At 47.7% G+C, this 17,202-nt stretch overlaps 1 protein-coding gene across 2 annotated transcripts in view; it reads left to right on the top strand.

Moving 5' to 3' along the window:
- PI4K2A (phosphatidylinositol 4-kinase type 2 alpha) overlaps positions 1 to 16,366 on the top strand; it is a 33,825-nt gene extending 17,459 nt beyond the window's left edge. For both annotated transcript variants that reach the window (XM_062215117.1, XM_062215116.1), the window contains 5 exons: positions 4,293 to 4,354; positions 7,975 to 8,074; positions 8,778 to 8,911; positions 9,358 to 9,417; positions 14,041 to 16,366. In XM_062215117.1, the coding sequence (XP_062071101.1) occupies positions 4,293 to 4,354; positions 7,975 to 8,074; positions 8,778 to 8,911; positions 9,358 to 9,417; positions 14,041 to 14,202 (518 nt within the window). In that variant the 3' untranslated portion in view covers positions 14,203 to 16,366. The remainder of the gene's footprint in view (positions 1 to 4,292; positions 4,355 to 7,974; positions 8,075 to 8,777; positions 8,912 to 9,357; positions 9,418 to 14,040) is intronic.
- The last annotated feature ends 836 nt before the right edge of the window (positions 16,367 to 17,202 follow it).

Below are 17,202 nucleotides of genomic sequence, written 5' to 3'. Positions count from 1 at the left end.
GAAGAAAAATCTGTACATGTTCAGTGCAAACGTATGTTTTCCAAATACTGTTGATCTGTACCTTGTTGAACCCATGGATCTGAAGCCTGTGTGTGTGGAGACCTGCTGGTCTTAGTCCCTGGTCACTCCTGGCTTTTCCAAAACAGTACTTCCTGAGGTAGAGGTGTAGGTAAACGATTTAAAAATATTTTTTTTTCCAATGCAAAAAATCTACATGTATTGAGGACAAAAGTCTAAACTCATGCCTTATTGGAGCTGTTATTTTGTCTTTTTTATTATGGTAAAGTACACACATCATCAGATGTACTATCCTAACCATGTTTTTCTTTCTTTATTTTTTATTTTTTATTTTTATTTTTGACAGACAGAGTGGATAGTGAGAGAGAGAGACAGAGAGAAAGGTCTTCCTTTTTGTCGTTGGTTCACCCTCCAATGGCCGCTGTGGCTGGCGCACTGTGGCCAGTGCACCGCGCTGATCCGAAGGCAGGAGCCAGGTGCTTCTCCTGGTCTCCCATGGGGTGCAGGGCCCAAGCGCTTGGGCCATCCTCCACTGCACTCCCAGGCCATAGCAGAGAGCTGGCCTGGAAGAGGGGCAACTGGGACAGAATCCGGCGCCCTGACCGGGACTAGAACCTGGTGTGTGCTGGCGCCGCAAGGCGGAGGATTAGCCTGATGAGCCACGGCGCCGGCCCTATCCTAACCATGTTTAAGTGTACAGTTTAATGACAGTAAGTTCATTCAGCCTATTGTACAGCCATCGCCACCACCCATCTCTAGAACTCTTTGTATCTTGTAAAACTGAAACTGTATACCCATTAAATAATAATTCTCCATTCTACTTTCTGTCTCTGTGATTTTTTTTTTAAGATTTATTTATTTGAAAGGCAGAGTTACAGAGAGGCAGAGGCAGAGAAGGAGAGGTCTTCCATCCACTGGTTCACTCCACAGATGGCCACAATGGCTGGGTTGTGCTCATCTGAAGCCAGGAGCCAGGAGCTTCTTCTTGGTCTCCCAAGTGGGTGCAGAGGCCCAAGGATTTGGGCCATCTTCTACTGCTTTCCCAGGCCATAGCAGAGAGCTGGATTGGAAGTGGAGCAGCTAGGACTTGACCTGGTGTCCATATGGGATGCCAGCACTGCAGGTGGTGGCTTTACCCGGTGTTCCACAGAGCCAGCCCCGTCTCTGTGTTTTTGATTACTATGGATATGTCATATAAGTGGAATCATAAAGTATTTCTCTTTGCATGATTTGCTTGTTTTGCTTAGCATAAAGTCCTCAAGGTTCATCTGTGTTGTAGTCTATGTCAGAATTTCCTTCCTTTTTAACACACTATTTGTGTTCCATTTTATGTTGCATACACTTTGCTTGGATGGATCAGTGGGTACTTGGGTTGTTTCCACCTTTTTGCTCTTATGAATAATGCTGCTATGAACATGAGTGTACAAGTATTTCTTCAAGACCTTGCTTTCAGTTCTTCTTAGTATATACCCAGAAGTGATATTGCTGCATCATATGGTAGTTCTATTTTTAATGTTTTGAGGAACCACCATTCTGTTTTCCATAGCAGCTGTACCATTCTGCTTTCCTACCATATAAGGTTTATAAGGGTTCCAATTTCTCTGCATCTTCACCAATACTTACTTTTCTTGGACAGTAGCCATCCCAGTGGGTGTGAGAGGATGTTTTGTAGTTTTGATTTGTAGTTCCTTACTGATTAATGACGATGAGCATCTTTTCATGTGGTTAATAGTGTATCTTTTTGGATAAATAATCTGTTCAAGTCCTTTGCCCATTTTTGAATCAGTTTGTTTATTTTCTTATTGTTGAATTTTTGAAGTTTTCTCTATTCTTAGATTATGGATATTAATCCCTTATCAGATCTATGATTTGTAAATATTTCTTCGCATTGTTTTGCATTTTCAGTCTGTTGATGCTTTTGATATACAAATTTTTAAAATTTGCATGAAGCCCAATTTTATTTTTTCTTTTGTTGCCTATGCCTTTGGTGTTCTATCCATGAATCATTTCCAAATCCACTTTCATGAAGCTTTTACCCTGTGATTTCTTCTAAGAGTTTCACTTCTGCTTAGGTTAGTTTCCCTTTGACGTGGAGACTATTTTAGTCTTTGTCTGCTGACCATGACTTTTTGTTTGTTTGAAAGTATCTTTATTTCTCCTTTATATTTAAAGGATATTTTTGCTGGGTATAGAATCTGGGCTTGGTAATTATTTCAGTAATTTTTCCAGCCTTCCATTATCTTCTTATTTCTATGGGGTTTCTATGAAGTCAGTAATGTTGTTGCCTCTTTGAAAGTGTTCTGTCTTTTTGTGTACTCCTTTTAGGATTGTTTTTCCTGTCTTTGGTTTTCAACATTTTGACTATGATATGCCTCAGTATTTTATTTTTTTATCCTTTTATGGATTCATGGGGTTCTTTGAATCACTGATAGATTTTGTCAGTTTTGGAAATGTCACAGACATTATCTCTTTGACATTATTTCCGACCCATTTTTCTCTGTTCTCCTTCTGAGATTCCAATTACATGTTGTTAGATATATCCTTTTTTCTTGTATGCTTTATTTTGGCTATTGTCTCCCAAATCACTACTTCTTTCTTCAGTGTGATATGCTGTTAAATTCATCTATAGAGTATTTTTTTATTTTTATTTTTCAAGATTTATTTATTTATTTATTTATTTGAGAGTCAGAGTTACAGACAGAGGGAGAGACAGAGGAGAGGTCTTTCATCCGCTGGCTTACTTACCAAATGGCCGCAACAACCAGAACTGGGCTGATCAAAGCCAGGAGCCAGGAACTTCTTCCAGGTCTCCCACACAGGTGCCGGGGCCCAAGGACTTGGGCCATCTTCTACTTCTTTCCCAGGCCATAGCAGAGAGCTGGATGGGAAGTGGAGCAGCCAGGACTCGAACCGGCATCCATATGGGATGGTGGCACTGCAGGCGGTGGCTTTACCTGCTGTGCCAAAGCGCCAGCCCCCAGAGTGAGATCTTCTATCCACTGGTTTACTCCCCAAATGGCTGTGACAGCTGGAGCTGGGCCAGTCCAAAACCAGGAGCATCTTCCAGGTTCCCCATGTGGGTCCAGGGGCCCAAGCACTTGGGCCATCTTCTACTGCTTTCCCAGTCCATAGCAGAGAGCTGGATCGGAAGAGGAGCAGCCGAGACTCAAACCCAAATGTGATGGTGGCACTGCAGGTGGTGACTTTACCCACTATGCCACAGCACTGGCGCCTTCTTGAACATTTTAAAGTCTGTATATTTCCATTCTTTGGAGTGTGCATAGATCTGTATTCATTTTGTGTTGTTTATCTTTGTTTTTATTTATATTGTCTCTTTGTTTATATGTTTCTTTTTTATTATTGTAATGTGTCTACCAGAAATTATAGACCTATCTGAAGGCCCAGGTTGCTTATATAAATCCTAAGGGTTATATTGACAAGCAACAAGGGCACTAGCAGTGTAGCCACTCAGGGTGATTTCCCAGGACCTCCTTTCCCTTATCAGTCACTAAGTTACAGTTGTGTCTCACTTGTGCCAAGGGCAGTTAGAACATGCTTGCTGCTCTCATCCATTTCTTTCCAAGTCAGCAGGTGCTCAAAGAAAAAGAAGCCACAAGTGCCAGGTTCCCTTCTCTGGATTACTATTCTCTCCCAGCTCTATTTAAAAAAATAAATAAATAAACTTTTTAAAATTAAATTTAACAGGCTTTTTGAAAATTGTGTGTGTATACACACGTGGGATACCATGTGATGTTTCAATATATGTATACATTGTGCAGTATACAACCAGGGTCTCCTAGCTCTTTACCCTTTTTTTTTTTTTTTTAAGATTTATTTATTTGAAAGTCAGAGTTAGAGAGGAAAGGCAGAGAGAGAGAAAGAGAGAGAGAGTGAGGGAGAGAAAGAGAAAGAGAGGGAGAGAAAGAGAGGTCTTCCATCTGCTGGTTCACTCCCCAGTTGGCCAGAACAGCTGGAGCTGCACTGATCCGAAGCCAGGAGCCAGGAGCTTCTTCCAGGTCTCCCATGTGGGTGCAGGGGCCCAAGGACTTGGGCCATCTTCTGCTTTCCCAGGACACAGCAGAGCAGCTCTTGACTCTTAAGTTCTTTATGGTCTTGTTAAAGAGCCTTCAAGAGATTTTTAAGTATTTTTAACCAGATTTTGTAGTTGTTCCTAGTGGTAAAGTTGGTTCAAGTGTCCAAAATATTTGATCTACCATTATTTAAATGCCAATTCCTCCCAATTTTTCTTACTAATTTTATATTTCTATTCACAGATCGAGGCAACGACAATTGGCTGATTAAATATGACTGTCCTATGGATAGTTCTAGCTCTCGGGTAAGAGGTTGATCCATTGTCTTGAAGAAGATGATGAGGAGTATCTGAATATTATCAAAACACATAAGATGGCCCACAATATACATTGAGAATATATACATTGAGAACAATCAGAAAAGCATATGTGTTTAAAATTAATAGGTTGTATTTGATATAGTTTTTCCCAGTCTGTGTTTTAGGGAAAATTCTATTTGATGTTAATAAGAATAGCATTTTGTCTTGACAGTTGAGGCACTGGTTGAGGCATCATCCTCCCAGACTAGAGTACCTGGGTGTGATACTAGGCTCTGGTGCCTGCCTACAGCTTCCTGCTAATGCAAACTCTGGGAGGCAAGATGATGGCTCAAGTAATTGACATGAATTGAGCTCCTGGCTTTGGTCTAGCTCAGTGCCAGCCATTGTGGGCATATAGGGAATGAACCAGTGGATGGGAGCCATTCTATCTGGCTGTGTGTCTGTCACACACACACACACACACACACACCCGCACCTCTCAAATAGTTGTGTGTGTGTGTGTGTTTAATTTGACAGCCAGAGTTAGACAGTGAGAGAGAGAGAGAGAGAAAGGTCTTCCTTCCATTGGTTCACCCTCCAAATGGCTGCTACGACCGGCGCATTGCGTCGATCCGAAGCCAGGAGCCAGGTGCTTCCTCCTGGTCTCCCATGTGGGTGCAGGACCCAAGGACTTGGGCCATCCTCCACTGCACTCCCGGGCCACAGCAGAGAGCTGGACTGGAAGTGGAGCAACCGGGACAGAACCAGCACCCCAACCGGGATTAGAACCTGGAGTGCCGGCACCGCAGGTGGAGGATTAGCCTAGTGAGCCGTGGCACTGGCCAATAGTTGTGTTCTAAACAGCAGCATGAAGGAAAGATCAAGTAAGTTTGGAGCATATGTATTACATGCTGTGTTCCTCTGTGTTTCATATTGTATAGTAGTATGGTAAAAATCTGAAGAGTACTGCATTGAATTAACCTAATTTTGTTTGGCACAGTGATTTCTACATTAAAAAAATTTTTTTTATTAATTCATTTGAGAGACAGAGAGAGCAAAACAGATAGAAAAAAAGAGAGCACTCCCATTCTTTGGCTCACTCCCCAAATGCCCACATGACCATAGGAGCTGAAGTTGTGAACTGGGAACTCAGTCCACATCTCCCACATAGATGGCAGGTACCCATTCACTTGAACCCCATCACTGCTGCTCCCAAGGTCTGCACCAGCAGGAAGCTGGAACCAGGAGCCAGAGGTGGGTATCTAACCCAGGCACACCGTTAAGGCATCTGGGCAGCCTAACGGCTGGGCCAAATCCTTACTCGTCTACACTTTTTAACCGTGGATTGTTTCCTCACAATGGACCACAGTTCCATGGAACATAAATTAAGGAAAAGCTGCTTCTGAAACTTTTCCCTCACTGTTTTTATCTTCAACACTTTCCTCTGTCACTGCTCAGTTTATACATTTTTAAAAATTAGTGGGCAGGCTACCTGGAGGAGAGTGAGCTTGGTTTTGATTCCTTACAGTGTTTTTACTTCCTTCTGAAATAGTGGCTCTCAAGTTTTGTATCTGAATGATATTAAAAATAGGCACAGGTATTTGGCACAGCAGTTAGGATGCTGTTTGGGATACCGGAATACCATGTTGAAGGGCCTGGGTTAGAGTCCTAGCTCCACTTCTGATTTTGTTTTGTTGATGTGCACTCAGGGAGACAGTGGATGGTGACTCAAGAACCTGCATCCCTCCCACTCATGTGGAAGACCCAGACTGAGTTCCAGCTCCTGGCTTCCACCTGACCCAGCTTTAACTATTGTAGACATTTGACATGGAAACCAGTGGATGAGAGATCTCTGTCTCTGCCATTCAAATTAAATACACAATTTTTAAAATAGTACAGATTCTTTAGATCTTTTACTCAGAAATTGATTCATCAGGTCTGAGGCAAAACTTGGGATTCTGCACTTTTAATAAGGTGTCCCTAGGGAATTCTGTTGGTGGCATCTGGAAACCACAGTCCCTGTTCTGTGATGGGTGACACCAGTGAACTTGAAGTGTGCAGCCTAGTAGATAATGAGCAAGTTGCTCTGACATGGGCTGTCGCAAGTGACCTGCCTACTCCGATATTCAACTCTTATTTTTATCTTCAACTCTTTTCTTAAAAAAAGATTTTGGCCGGCGCCGTGGCTCAACAGGCTAATCCTCCGCCTTGCGGCGCCGGCACACCGGGTTCTAGTCCCGGTCGGGGCTCCGGATTCTGTCCCGGTTGCCCCTCTTCCAGGCCAGCTCTCTGCTGTGGCCAGGGAGTGCAGTGGAGGATGGCCCAAGTGCTTGGGTCCTGCACCCCATGGGAGACCAGGAGAAGCACCTGGCTCCTGCCATCAGATCGGCGCGGTGCGCCGGTTGCAGCGCGCCGGCCACGGCGGCCATTGGAGGGTGAACCAACGGCCAAAGGAAGACCTTTCTCTCTGTCTCTCTCTCTCACTGTCCACTCTGCCTGTCAAAAATTTAAAAAAAAAAAAAATTAAAAAAAAAAATAAAATAAAAAAAAAGATTTTTATTTGAAAGGTAGAGTGACAGAAACAGAGGTATAGACAGAGAGATCTATCCACTGTTTTCACTCCCCAGATGTCTGCAACAACTGGATCTGGGCCAGGCAGGAGCCAGCATCTCCATCCTGATCTCCCAAATGGGTGGCCAGGGACAAGTACCTGGGCCATTTTGCACTGCTTTCTCAGGTGCCTTCACAGGTGGTTGGGTCAGAAGCAGAGCAGCTGACACTCCAGTATGGGATGCTGTCACTGCGTGTGGTGCCTTAACCTGCTGTGCCACAATGTGGACCCCTCAATTCCTGTGTCACAGAAGCAGAACAGACTCCCGTGGGGAGAGCAGCCAACTGTTATCTTCTGTGGTTCTCTCTTCTCATTGGAGGGTATGGCCAGCTCCAGTGAAGTGGACTCAGAGTTAAGGTCCACGCCGAAGGACCCTGGCTGAGAGATAACGGACTTTTCTGTGCTCAGGATTCTGGTTGCCTTTCCCTGGAAGGAATGGCTTATAGTTATCTTTGTTTTTGTCATTATCATTCTTACTGAGAACTGTGGCAACGCCTAAGGCAGTGTTCCTTTTCTAAGATAAAAGGACTCAGAACCTTGTATGAACTGTTAAGTTTGCCATAAATGGAGGGAACCTCTGGCTCAATGGTGAAGATGCTGCTCAGGGCACCTGTATCCCATTCAGAATGTCTGGCTTAAGTCCCATCTCTGCTTCCAATCCAGCTTTCTGCCAGTGAACTTCCTGGGAGGCAGCAGCTGAGGGGTGTCTGCTACCCGCATGGGAGACCTGCATTGGGTTCTGGGCTCCTGGCTTTGATCTGGTCCAGCCCCAGCTGTTGTGGGCATTTAGGCAGTAAACCAGCAGATAGAAGATCTTTCTGTTTCTCTGTCTCTCTGCCTTTCAAGTAAAACTGAAAAGTAAATGTAATGCCATAAATGTACTAAGTGCAGAGAACAACATGGAAGCCACTTCAGAGGGCAGCTCCAAGTAAGCTGAATAAGGATTGTATCCAAGGGTGCTGAAAGGGCCTGCGGCAGGTGGGCTCCTCAGTAACCAGCTTTCTTTGCTCTGCAGGACACAGACTGGGTGGTGGTGAAGGAGCCTGTTATCAAGGTGGCGGCCATCGACAATGGGCTGGCCTTCCCGCTGAAGCATCCCGACTCCTGGAGGGCATGTAAGGCTCCAGACTGCTGGGGACAGGCTCTGTTCTTCTTGCTGTGTAATGGGGATAGGAATATCTCTCTCATGGGATTGTTTTCAGAGTTATTAAAATGATGCAATTCAGGCACTTCAGCACTGTGGCCAGCAAATGGCAACTGTTCCATTATGTAGGCCATTATGATTTTACCCTCTGCTGTTCCCTTTAGCTGCATAAAGGTGATTCAAAATTAGAAGCATAAAGATGAGTTTTTTCACCTCCACCTTGCATTCTTCTCATCCTATGTAAGGACTGTCTTTTCATAATTTATCCTGTTTGTGTCTCCACAGACAAGCTGCTCCTAGTGTTCTGTCTCCCTTGTTGACATTTCTAACCCATGATACTTGAGAGATTTTTGGAAAGCAGGAGGGGGGATACAATGAGGAGGTCTCTAGCCCCCTTTCCAGCACTCGCCTTCCTTTTAAGAAGGACCGTCCCAGGGTCAGTGGCAGGTGGCTGCTTCTAGATGGGCCTGCAGCCTGGAAGGTCATGTGGTATCTGCAAAGGAGCTCTGGGATGGGCAGATCTGTATTGCACGCTGCTACCCCCACTTGCTCATTGTGCACTTCTGAGTCTTCTGTTGTGTATTAGGGTCTCCCTCTGAAAGTGCCTTGGTGGTAGAAGTCTCAGAGACTTCCATTCTAACACCAGCTTTGCTTTGGGTCTTTCCTCTTTTCAGATCCTTTTTACTGGGCCTGGTTGCCCCAGGCAAAAGTCCCCTTCTCTCAGGAGATCAAAGATCTGATTCTTCCAAAGATATCGGACCCTAACTTCGTCAAGGACTTGGAGGAAGACCTATACGAACTCTTCAAGGTCAGCCCTGGGAACCCCAGAATTATTAAGAAATACAGGGAGGGATTCCTGACAGTTTTTCTAATTGATCCTGACACAAGCCAAGAAGGAATGGTTAACCTGTGAAAAGCAAGGCTCCCCGGGGACGCGGTTTGGCTAGGGTTGAAAGAAAGGAGCAGCTGTGACGCATCGCCCTGCTGAGCATCCTGGGCATCATGTGGCTGCAGGGTATTCTCAGAGCTCTCATTTTCAGCGGAGGCTGAAGCTTGGAGTTGGAGACATGGAACAAGATATTTACTTGTTCTCTGTTTCCCCACCTGTAAAACAGGAAGTTCTTAGGGTGGTGACTCACCAAGCCCCACATGCCTTATGTAAGTTTTCTTTATCAGGGTTTTTAATTAGGGGAGAAAATGGATTCCTGTGAGCCTTCCCCACAGGTCCCCTCTCTTCTTATTCTCTGTTTGCAGAGAGATCCTGGTTTTGACAGGGGCCAGTTCCATAAGCAGATTGCTGTCATGCGGGGACAGGTAAGCCTGGGACACCCTCTAGGGGTTTTTGGGCTCGCTCTGGGAGGGTTCTGTGCTGCTGTTGAGCAAATGGGCAAAGCTTGTGTTTTGTGCCCTTTTCAGTTGTGCCATACGTCCATGTTTGTGATCTGCCCTAACCAGGGTAGAGGAAGGGTGGTCATCCCAAGTCTCCTGCCTCTTCCATGGTACCCAGTGCTTGTTGTCACACCATGTGCTGGATATTCATTGGCAGATAAACCAGTGCTCCCTCTCCTCAAGTTGCCAAATCAGATCCTCTCAACCTCTTACAAGCTCTGTGGGCTTGGGCAGGAGCCTCTGCTTCCTGTTTGTAGAGAGAGTTGGGATTGCCAGTCTGTGATCAGTGTGTCTGGATTTGAAGCCTGGCTCTGCCATTTGCCAACAGTGAGAATTGGGCAGGTACTTAATCTCTTCTTTCTTTAGTTTTTCCATTTGTAACAGGATTTGGTTCATAGGGTTATTGTGAGATAAATTAGTTTAAACAGTTGGAGTAGTCCTGGCATATTGAAGAACTCAGTAGTGATAGCTATTATGATTGTGATTTTTTTATATAGAAAAGTCAGCTTCTCACATCTTTAAAGGATTAATGGGTCTTCCCAGCCATAATACATTTACTGCTTCCTACCATTTAGCAGAGACTTCTGTTGAGGGCACCGCTTGGGCTTGCTGAGCCCATTTTCCCCAGAGATGGGATGTCAGAGGTTTTGGCTTTAAGAGCTGCAGTTACAGGGCTGGCATGTGGTGCGGCAGGTCAAGGCACAGCCTGTGATGCCAGCATCCCTTAAGAGCAGCAGTATGAGTCCCGGCAGCTCCACTTCCATTCCAGCTCCCTGCTAATGCATGTGGGGAAGCAATGGAAGATGGCTCAAGTGCTTGGGCCCCTGCCACCCTTGTGGGAAGTCCAGATGTTCCAAGTTTCTGGCTTTGGCCTGGCCCAGCCCTGGCTCTTGTGGCCATCTGGGGAGTGAACCAGTAGTTGGAAGATCCATCTTTCTCTCTCTTTCTCTCTTTCTCTCTAACTCTGCCTTTCAAATAAATAAAAATAAATCTTAAAAAAAAAAAAAAAAAGCAGCTGTCTGAATGCCAGTATCATGGTCTTTCTGCCTTTCCCCAGTAATGTAAGGGCCCAGCGCTGCTGGCCGACTTTTTGGAAACCTCAAAAGTCACATGATGTTCTCTGGTATTGTACAGCTCAGGATAAGGGACTAAACTTCCTTCCAAGCTTATACAGACTATGTGTCTGTATTGTATATCTTCTGGAATCCTTTGCCAACATCACAGCAGCCATCCCACTAGATCCAGCTAGGGCTGTTACCAGAGTAGCAGGGGCTAGAAGAGGTCAGAGGAGTACGTTTCTGTCTCTTTCCATCTTGTGCTCTTGGTGCCTTCACAGGGGCTTTCACATCACCTAAAAAAGAAGCAGGCTGAAATATAAGCTAAGGAAACAAGCATTCATTCCAGAATAGGCATTGCAATCTGGCCACACAGCCAAGGACTAACCCAAGGTGTGTTCCAGCAGGGAACTGGGGAGGAGGAGCATTTTTAGGAATCAAGCAGAAAGGTAATCTGATCTTGTGCCACTTGTTTTGAAACTTTCTAGATGGTTTGCTGGGGCTGCAGCTGGAAGATCGCAAGTGGGGTTGTTTGGTGGCAGTCAGCAGCCTGGCTCTTGATGAGCTGACTCGTGGACAGTCAGGGAGTTTACATGGTCACGCACACTCAGCCAGTTTGCCTTTCAGGATGACAGGTAGTGAGATAAGACGGAGTCTGTCTGCTTTTGAGTAAGTTCCCAGAACAGCGCCTACCTCCTGACATCTTAAGGTTCCATGATCATCCAGCTCCTCCCAATGCACGTGACTGGTACTCACTCAAATCCTTACTGTCTGCCATTGACACAACAAAGTAAAGTGAGCCTCTCTCCTGCAGGGATCAGCATAGGGAAAGAGACCATAACCTATCTACTTAACTGAATGTAGCCTTTCTTTACAACTTCTGTGTAAATCTAAACTTATTCCAAAGTTAACATTTTACTTAAAGGAGCAGTGATGAGACAGCATTGGAGGCAGAGACAGAGTAACATGCCATATGCTGACTCGTTCCCTAAGTGTCCACAAGAGCTGGGAGGCTGATTCTGGGAGCTGGGAACTCAATCCAGGTCTCCCACATGGGTGGCAAGAGCCCAGTTACCTAGCCATCACTGCTGCCTCCAGGGTCCACATTATCAGGAAGCTGGTCTCAGACGCCAGAGCTGGGGTTGGAACCCAGGTACCCCGGTGTGGCATAGGAGCATCCTGACTGCCATCTCAGCAACTAGGCTGAATGCCCACCCCCGGAAATTCCATTTTTAAGGAGTAAGGAAGCAATCATGGATATGCACAAAGCATTTAGTTAAAAAAAAAAAAATACAGTGCAGTATGGTTTATAACAGTGAAAATGATATAAATTAAATTAGTGAATAAGAAACAAGCAATTAAAATATATAGAAATAGGGGATGGTTTTTTTTTTTTTTTTTGGACAGGCAGAGTGGACAGTGAGAGAGAGACAGAGAGAAAGGTCTTCCTTTCCGTTCGTTTATCCCCCAGTGGCCGCTGCGGTGGGCGCACCGCGCCGATCTGAAGCCAGAAGCCAGATCTCCTGGTCTCCCAGGCAGGTGCAGGGCCCAAGCACTTGGGCCATCCTCCACTGCACTCCCGGGCCACAGCAGAGAGCTGGACAGGAAGAGGAGCAACCGAGACAGAATCCGGCGCCCTGACCAGGACTAGAACCCGGAGAGCTGGCGCTGCAGGCAGAGGATTAGCCTATTGAGCCACGGCGCCGGCCAAGAATAGGTGTTTCGATTAGTGGTTTAGATGCTACTTAAGACACCTGCATCCCACACAGGAGTACCTGGGTTTGATTTCCGTATCTAACTCCTGACTCGAGATTCCTGCTGATGCATACCCTGGGAGGTGATGGCTCAAGTAATCGGGTCCCTGCCACCCATATGGGAGACCTGGTTGAGTTTCCAGCTCCTAGCCTCAGTCTGGCCAGCTCTGGCCATTGCAGCCATTTAGGAAGTGAACCAGCAGATGGGAGGGCTCTCTTTATGTGTCTGTCTCGCAAATAAATTGTTTAAAAAGATTTATTTATTTTTTGAAAGAGTGACAAAGAGAGGTAGAAACAGAGAGGGGGCTTCCATCCGCTGGTTAACTCCCCAGATGGCCGCAGGGGCCGGAGCTGTGCCGATCCGAACTAGGAGCCAGGAGCTTCTTCCAGGTCTCCCACACAGGTGCAGGAGCCCAAGGACTTGGGCCATCTTCTGCTGCTTTCCCAGGCCATAGCAGAGAGCTGGATTGGAAAAGGAGCAGCCCGGACTAGAACCGGTGCCCATATGGGATGCCAGCACTTCAGGCTAGGACTTTAACTTGCTACGCCACAGGGCCGCCCCTCAAGTAAATTAAAAAAAAAATTTTTAAAGGAATTGCTGAGTCAGAGAGTCCGTTCATTTTTAAGCTCTTATTGTCAACTTGCATATGTGACAGACTGTTCCACAGCCATGTGGGAGGGTGCCTATTAAATCTTGAAGCTTGGGGCCGGCGCTGTGGCATCAGGTAAAGTCGCTGCCTGCTGTGCTGGCATCCCATATGGGCGCCAGTTCAAGACCCGGCTGCTCCACTTCCCATCCAGCTCTCTGCTATGGCCTGGGAAGGCAGTAGAAGATGGCCCAAAGCCTTGGGCCCCTGCACCCATGTGGGAAACTTGGAAGAAGCTCCTGGCTCCTGGCTTTGGATCGATGCAGCTCCAGCTGTTGGGGCCATCTGTGGAGTGAACCAGCGGATGGAAGATCTCTTTCTCTGTCTCTACCTTTCTCTCTCTGTCTGTGTCTCTCTCTCTCTTTCTGTCTCTCCCTCTCTCTTTCTGTCTCTCCCTCCTCCCCTCCCTCCCTCCCTCTCTCTTTTTTTCTCTCTGCCTCTCCTTCTCTCTGTGTGTAACTGTGACTTTCAAGAAAAATAAATAAATCTTTAAAAAAAACCTTGGAGCTCTGGCAGAGCCATAGCTTTACTAACTGGAAGGGCAAACAATAGGTGGCATTTGTTTGTGTTTTTTCAAAGATGTATTTATTTATTTGAAAGGCAGAGTTGCAGAGAGAGAGGTCTTCCATCTGTTGGTTCACTCTACAGACGGCCACAATGGCCAGGGCTGTGTTGATCCAAAGCCAAGAGCCAGGAGCTTCTTCTGGGTCTCCCATGTAGGTGGAGGGGCCCAAGCACTTGGGCCATCTTCTACTGCTTTCTCAGGCCATAGCAGAGAGCTGGATCGGAAGTGGAACAGCCAGATCTCAAACTGGCGCCCATATAGGATGCCAGCACTGCAGGCGGCAGTGCTGGCGGCTTTACCCACTATACCATGATGCTGGCCCGCTTGTGTTTTTTTAAATGACTGGAGAAGCTTCTACCTTCTATTTATTGCCATTTTGTCTGCCTACTTTGCCTGTTCATCTGATTTTCCCTTGAAGTGTTTGGCTTTCTTAGCGATCTGTTGGAGCTCTTTCTGCTGATGTCCCTTCAGAGGCAGACCTGGGGTGCCCAGGCTTTCCCTTACCCGGCTCGTTCTTCTCACTGCAGATCCTAAACCTGAGCCAGGCCCTGAAAGACAACAAGAGCCCCCTGCACCTCGTCCAGATGCCGCCCGTGATCGTGGAGACAGCCCGTTCTCACCAGCGGTCTGCCAGCGAGTCCTACACACAGAGCTTTCAGAGTCGGAAGCCCTTCTTTTCATGGTGGTAGCGCTAGAGGCAGGCAAAGGAATTGCTGTCTGAGACTCGGGCTGGAAGGAGGCCTGGGGAGCCAGGTGCAGGAAAAGCCAGAGGAGCTGGTGGAGAGCAGCGCCCTGAAGAGCCCTCCCTCTCTGCTCGCCACCCCCAGGGCTTTCCCACGCACAGGGAGAAGCACAGTCAGGGACAGTGAGTGCCCTTGGGCCCTTCTGAGTGCTGGGTGCCCCTGGAGGGCCGTGCCTGTAGTCCAGGGGCCTGCAAAGGAGCATCTCCCTTCCAGTGTCTCCTGGTGGCAGGCTGGGAAAGTCCCTTCCTTCCCTGACACCTTGCTCTGCTGCAAAATTCCCTGTTATATTCTGCATCAGAAAAACCAACCAACAAAAACAAACTTAAATGCTTGTAGCAGATCCCCAGATCCTCCTATGTAGAATCCTTTAATCTAGACCTAAATTTGCATAGACAGACATTCGGGTACCTCGCAGTTGCTTATGTCAGAGGAGCACTCGCAGCGCTGACAGACAGGAGGCCCACCTTTCCTTTGGGTTTTTGCCAAATCTTCCCTTTCTCCTCCCACCACTGTTGTAGGCTGGCTGCAAGCCTCCATGTCCTCACGGCGAGGAGGCTTTGGTGTGCACTGCCCCGTGGTTCTGCACACAACCGAGGCACAGACCTCTGCACTCTGCCCTGCTGCAGCTCGCCTGCCACTCAAGCAGACACGAGAAGGGCTGGACAGGATAGCATTCCTATCTGGACAGGAAACTGACGCCCAGCCTGGAAGGGTGATATGCACGGCCCGAGTGTATGCTGGAAACAGCAAGTGCTCTCTGGGTGGACTTGTCCAGCCCTGCTTCTGGAGTCCTTGGTTCCAGCCCTCTGATTCATTCCCCTGTTCTTTTAAATGTTTGTCTTCCCAACTCTCAGCTTAGGAGTTCAGTTTGGGCTCCAGAGTGGGTCCCTGTGAGGACCTAGGGGTGAGTCTCGGCCCGTGAGAGGACAGGATGTTAGGTTGTTGAATTTCTTCATGTGCTACCACTGTGGCTTGGTGGAAGAAACAGGGCATTGTATGCTGCCTTCTGATGGGCAGTTTCCCCTTTGCTTCCTGACTTCTTGTCCCATGCTGGTTTTCTGTGGCCTCTCGAGCAAGGCAGGGCCCTGAGGACAGAGGCCTTCACACTGTCACCAGTGCCTGTCCCCTCACAGTGCATATTCTCACTTCCCGCTGCTCCCCACCCCTGCCAGATGGTCAAGCCCTTTCCACACCAAAGCAAAGAGTGGCCTCAGGAGGGAGTAAAAAGGGTATATTCCCGTGGCTGTGTGGCAGCTGGGTTCATGCCCTGTGGTTCTGGCAGCCTGCGACTGGGCAATCAGCCTTGGAAAGAAACTATCATGAAGGTTTGAAAAACAACCAAAGAAAGGGAGTGAGAATGGTGGCTGTGTCTGCTTGCCTGGCCCCTGCCACCCAGGATGCAGAGCAGAGACATAAACCTTGTCAGCTGGGCCTGCTGCTCCCCTTCCCTCCCAGCCCCCAGGAGCCAGCTTGTCCTGGGCTTCCACCCAGCTGACAAGAAGATCTGCAAGAGCTGGACATGCATGCCCTGTGGACAGAGGCATGGTCCTGCCTGCCCAGTCCTGACAATCCCATCCAGCTGACCTGAACTCTGGCCTTGGGAACCATGTTGGAGAGAGTACCTGCCTCCTGACCGCAGGAGCTAGTGGGGGACCCAGCACATCCAGCTCCAGGGTCCTGAGGAGTCTGAAGAGCAGCCTGGTGGCTTCCTACAGCCAAGCCAGGTCTGTGCATTGTCCTGATCCAGACCAGCTCTGTGATCAAAAGGAAATTGGGTCCAATGTAAGAGGGAGCCAGTCCCAGACCTGGCAGGCAAAAAAGTGTGGGACGTCCTTCCCTGGCCTGTCTACTCTCTCCTGAAGCTTGTGCTCAGGTTGCCTTGAATGTGGACTTTGGGAGGGCCAGGGGCCCAGGGTGCCAGGGAAGGCTTCTGGTGGCCCTCCGGAACGGCTCATCCCTCTGCGGCCGTGAGCCCTGTTCCCTGGTGTCAGGGAGTAGAGGCTGGGCTGGGAGTGCTGCTGCCCCTGTGTCACTCTTCGAATGCACTGTAGAAATTGTATGTAATGTATTTAAATCAATGCAGATGTATGAATAACAAATCCAATTCTGACCTTTTTTGACCGGTTTTCTTTGGGGAAGGAAGACCAAGAAGGGAGAATATAATTTTAAGGACAAAGTAGGGAGGCTGAGACATGGTTCCCAAGGCTGTTCTTATCTCGTAGAGAGACATGGGTTCTCCATCCAACATCCCAGTGCTCTGAAAACCAACAGTATTTTCATAACTCATTTGACACCAAAACCTGAATCCAAACCTGTACTGATGTCAAACTACTAGTAATCATTGGGTATCCTTCTTAGTGTATTTGTTACCTGTTATCTATTTTAAGAGATGTTCCCCTAAGAGGGATTATACAGTACCCCCCTACTGTGTACAAGTAAAACAATTCTGAATTCCAAAATCATCTAGCCCCCAGGGTTAGGGTTAAGGATGTAGACTGACAGCGTCTGACAGGCCAACAGAGGGCATCACTGCCTAGGTTTGCAGTCTGCCCCCTTTGATGAATAGTCAGATAGGATGGGAGGAGAGGCAGGGACGCTGACGAGCACTACAGGGCACTGCTTTTGAGGTGGAGGCAGACTAGGAAGAGAAAACCTTCATTTCAGGGGTTTCCGTAAACCTATGACAGTGCAGATGGCTAAAGGATGATTGGTCCAGGCCGGCCCACGAGGGTGAAGAAGCCACATGAGATGCCGGAGCCCACAGCTTTGGCTGCAGACTCAGCCAGCCAAGGAGCCAGCACCCACTGTGCAGGGCTGGCCATCACGGCCCCCATCGGCCTCTCCTGCAGACGAGAGCTGCCCGCACAGCGCCCCCCCCACCCTTCTTCCCGGTCACCCCTGCCAACCCTGGTTTCTAGATCCTCCCCTTCTGTGACAGACACGCAG

This window comes from Lepus europaeus, chromosome 17 (genome assembly GCF_033115175.1).
Source record: "Lepus europaeus isolate LE1 chromosome 17, mLepTim1.pri, whole genome shotgun sequence".
NCBI classification, from domain to species: Eukaryota; Metazoa; Chordata; class Mammalia; order Lagomorpha; family Leporidae; genus Lepus; species Lepus europaeus.
This window is presented reverse-complemented; position numbering and strand designations above follow the sequence as displayed.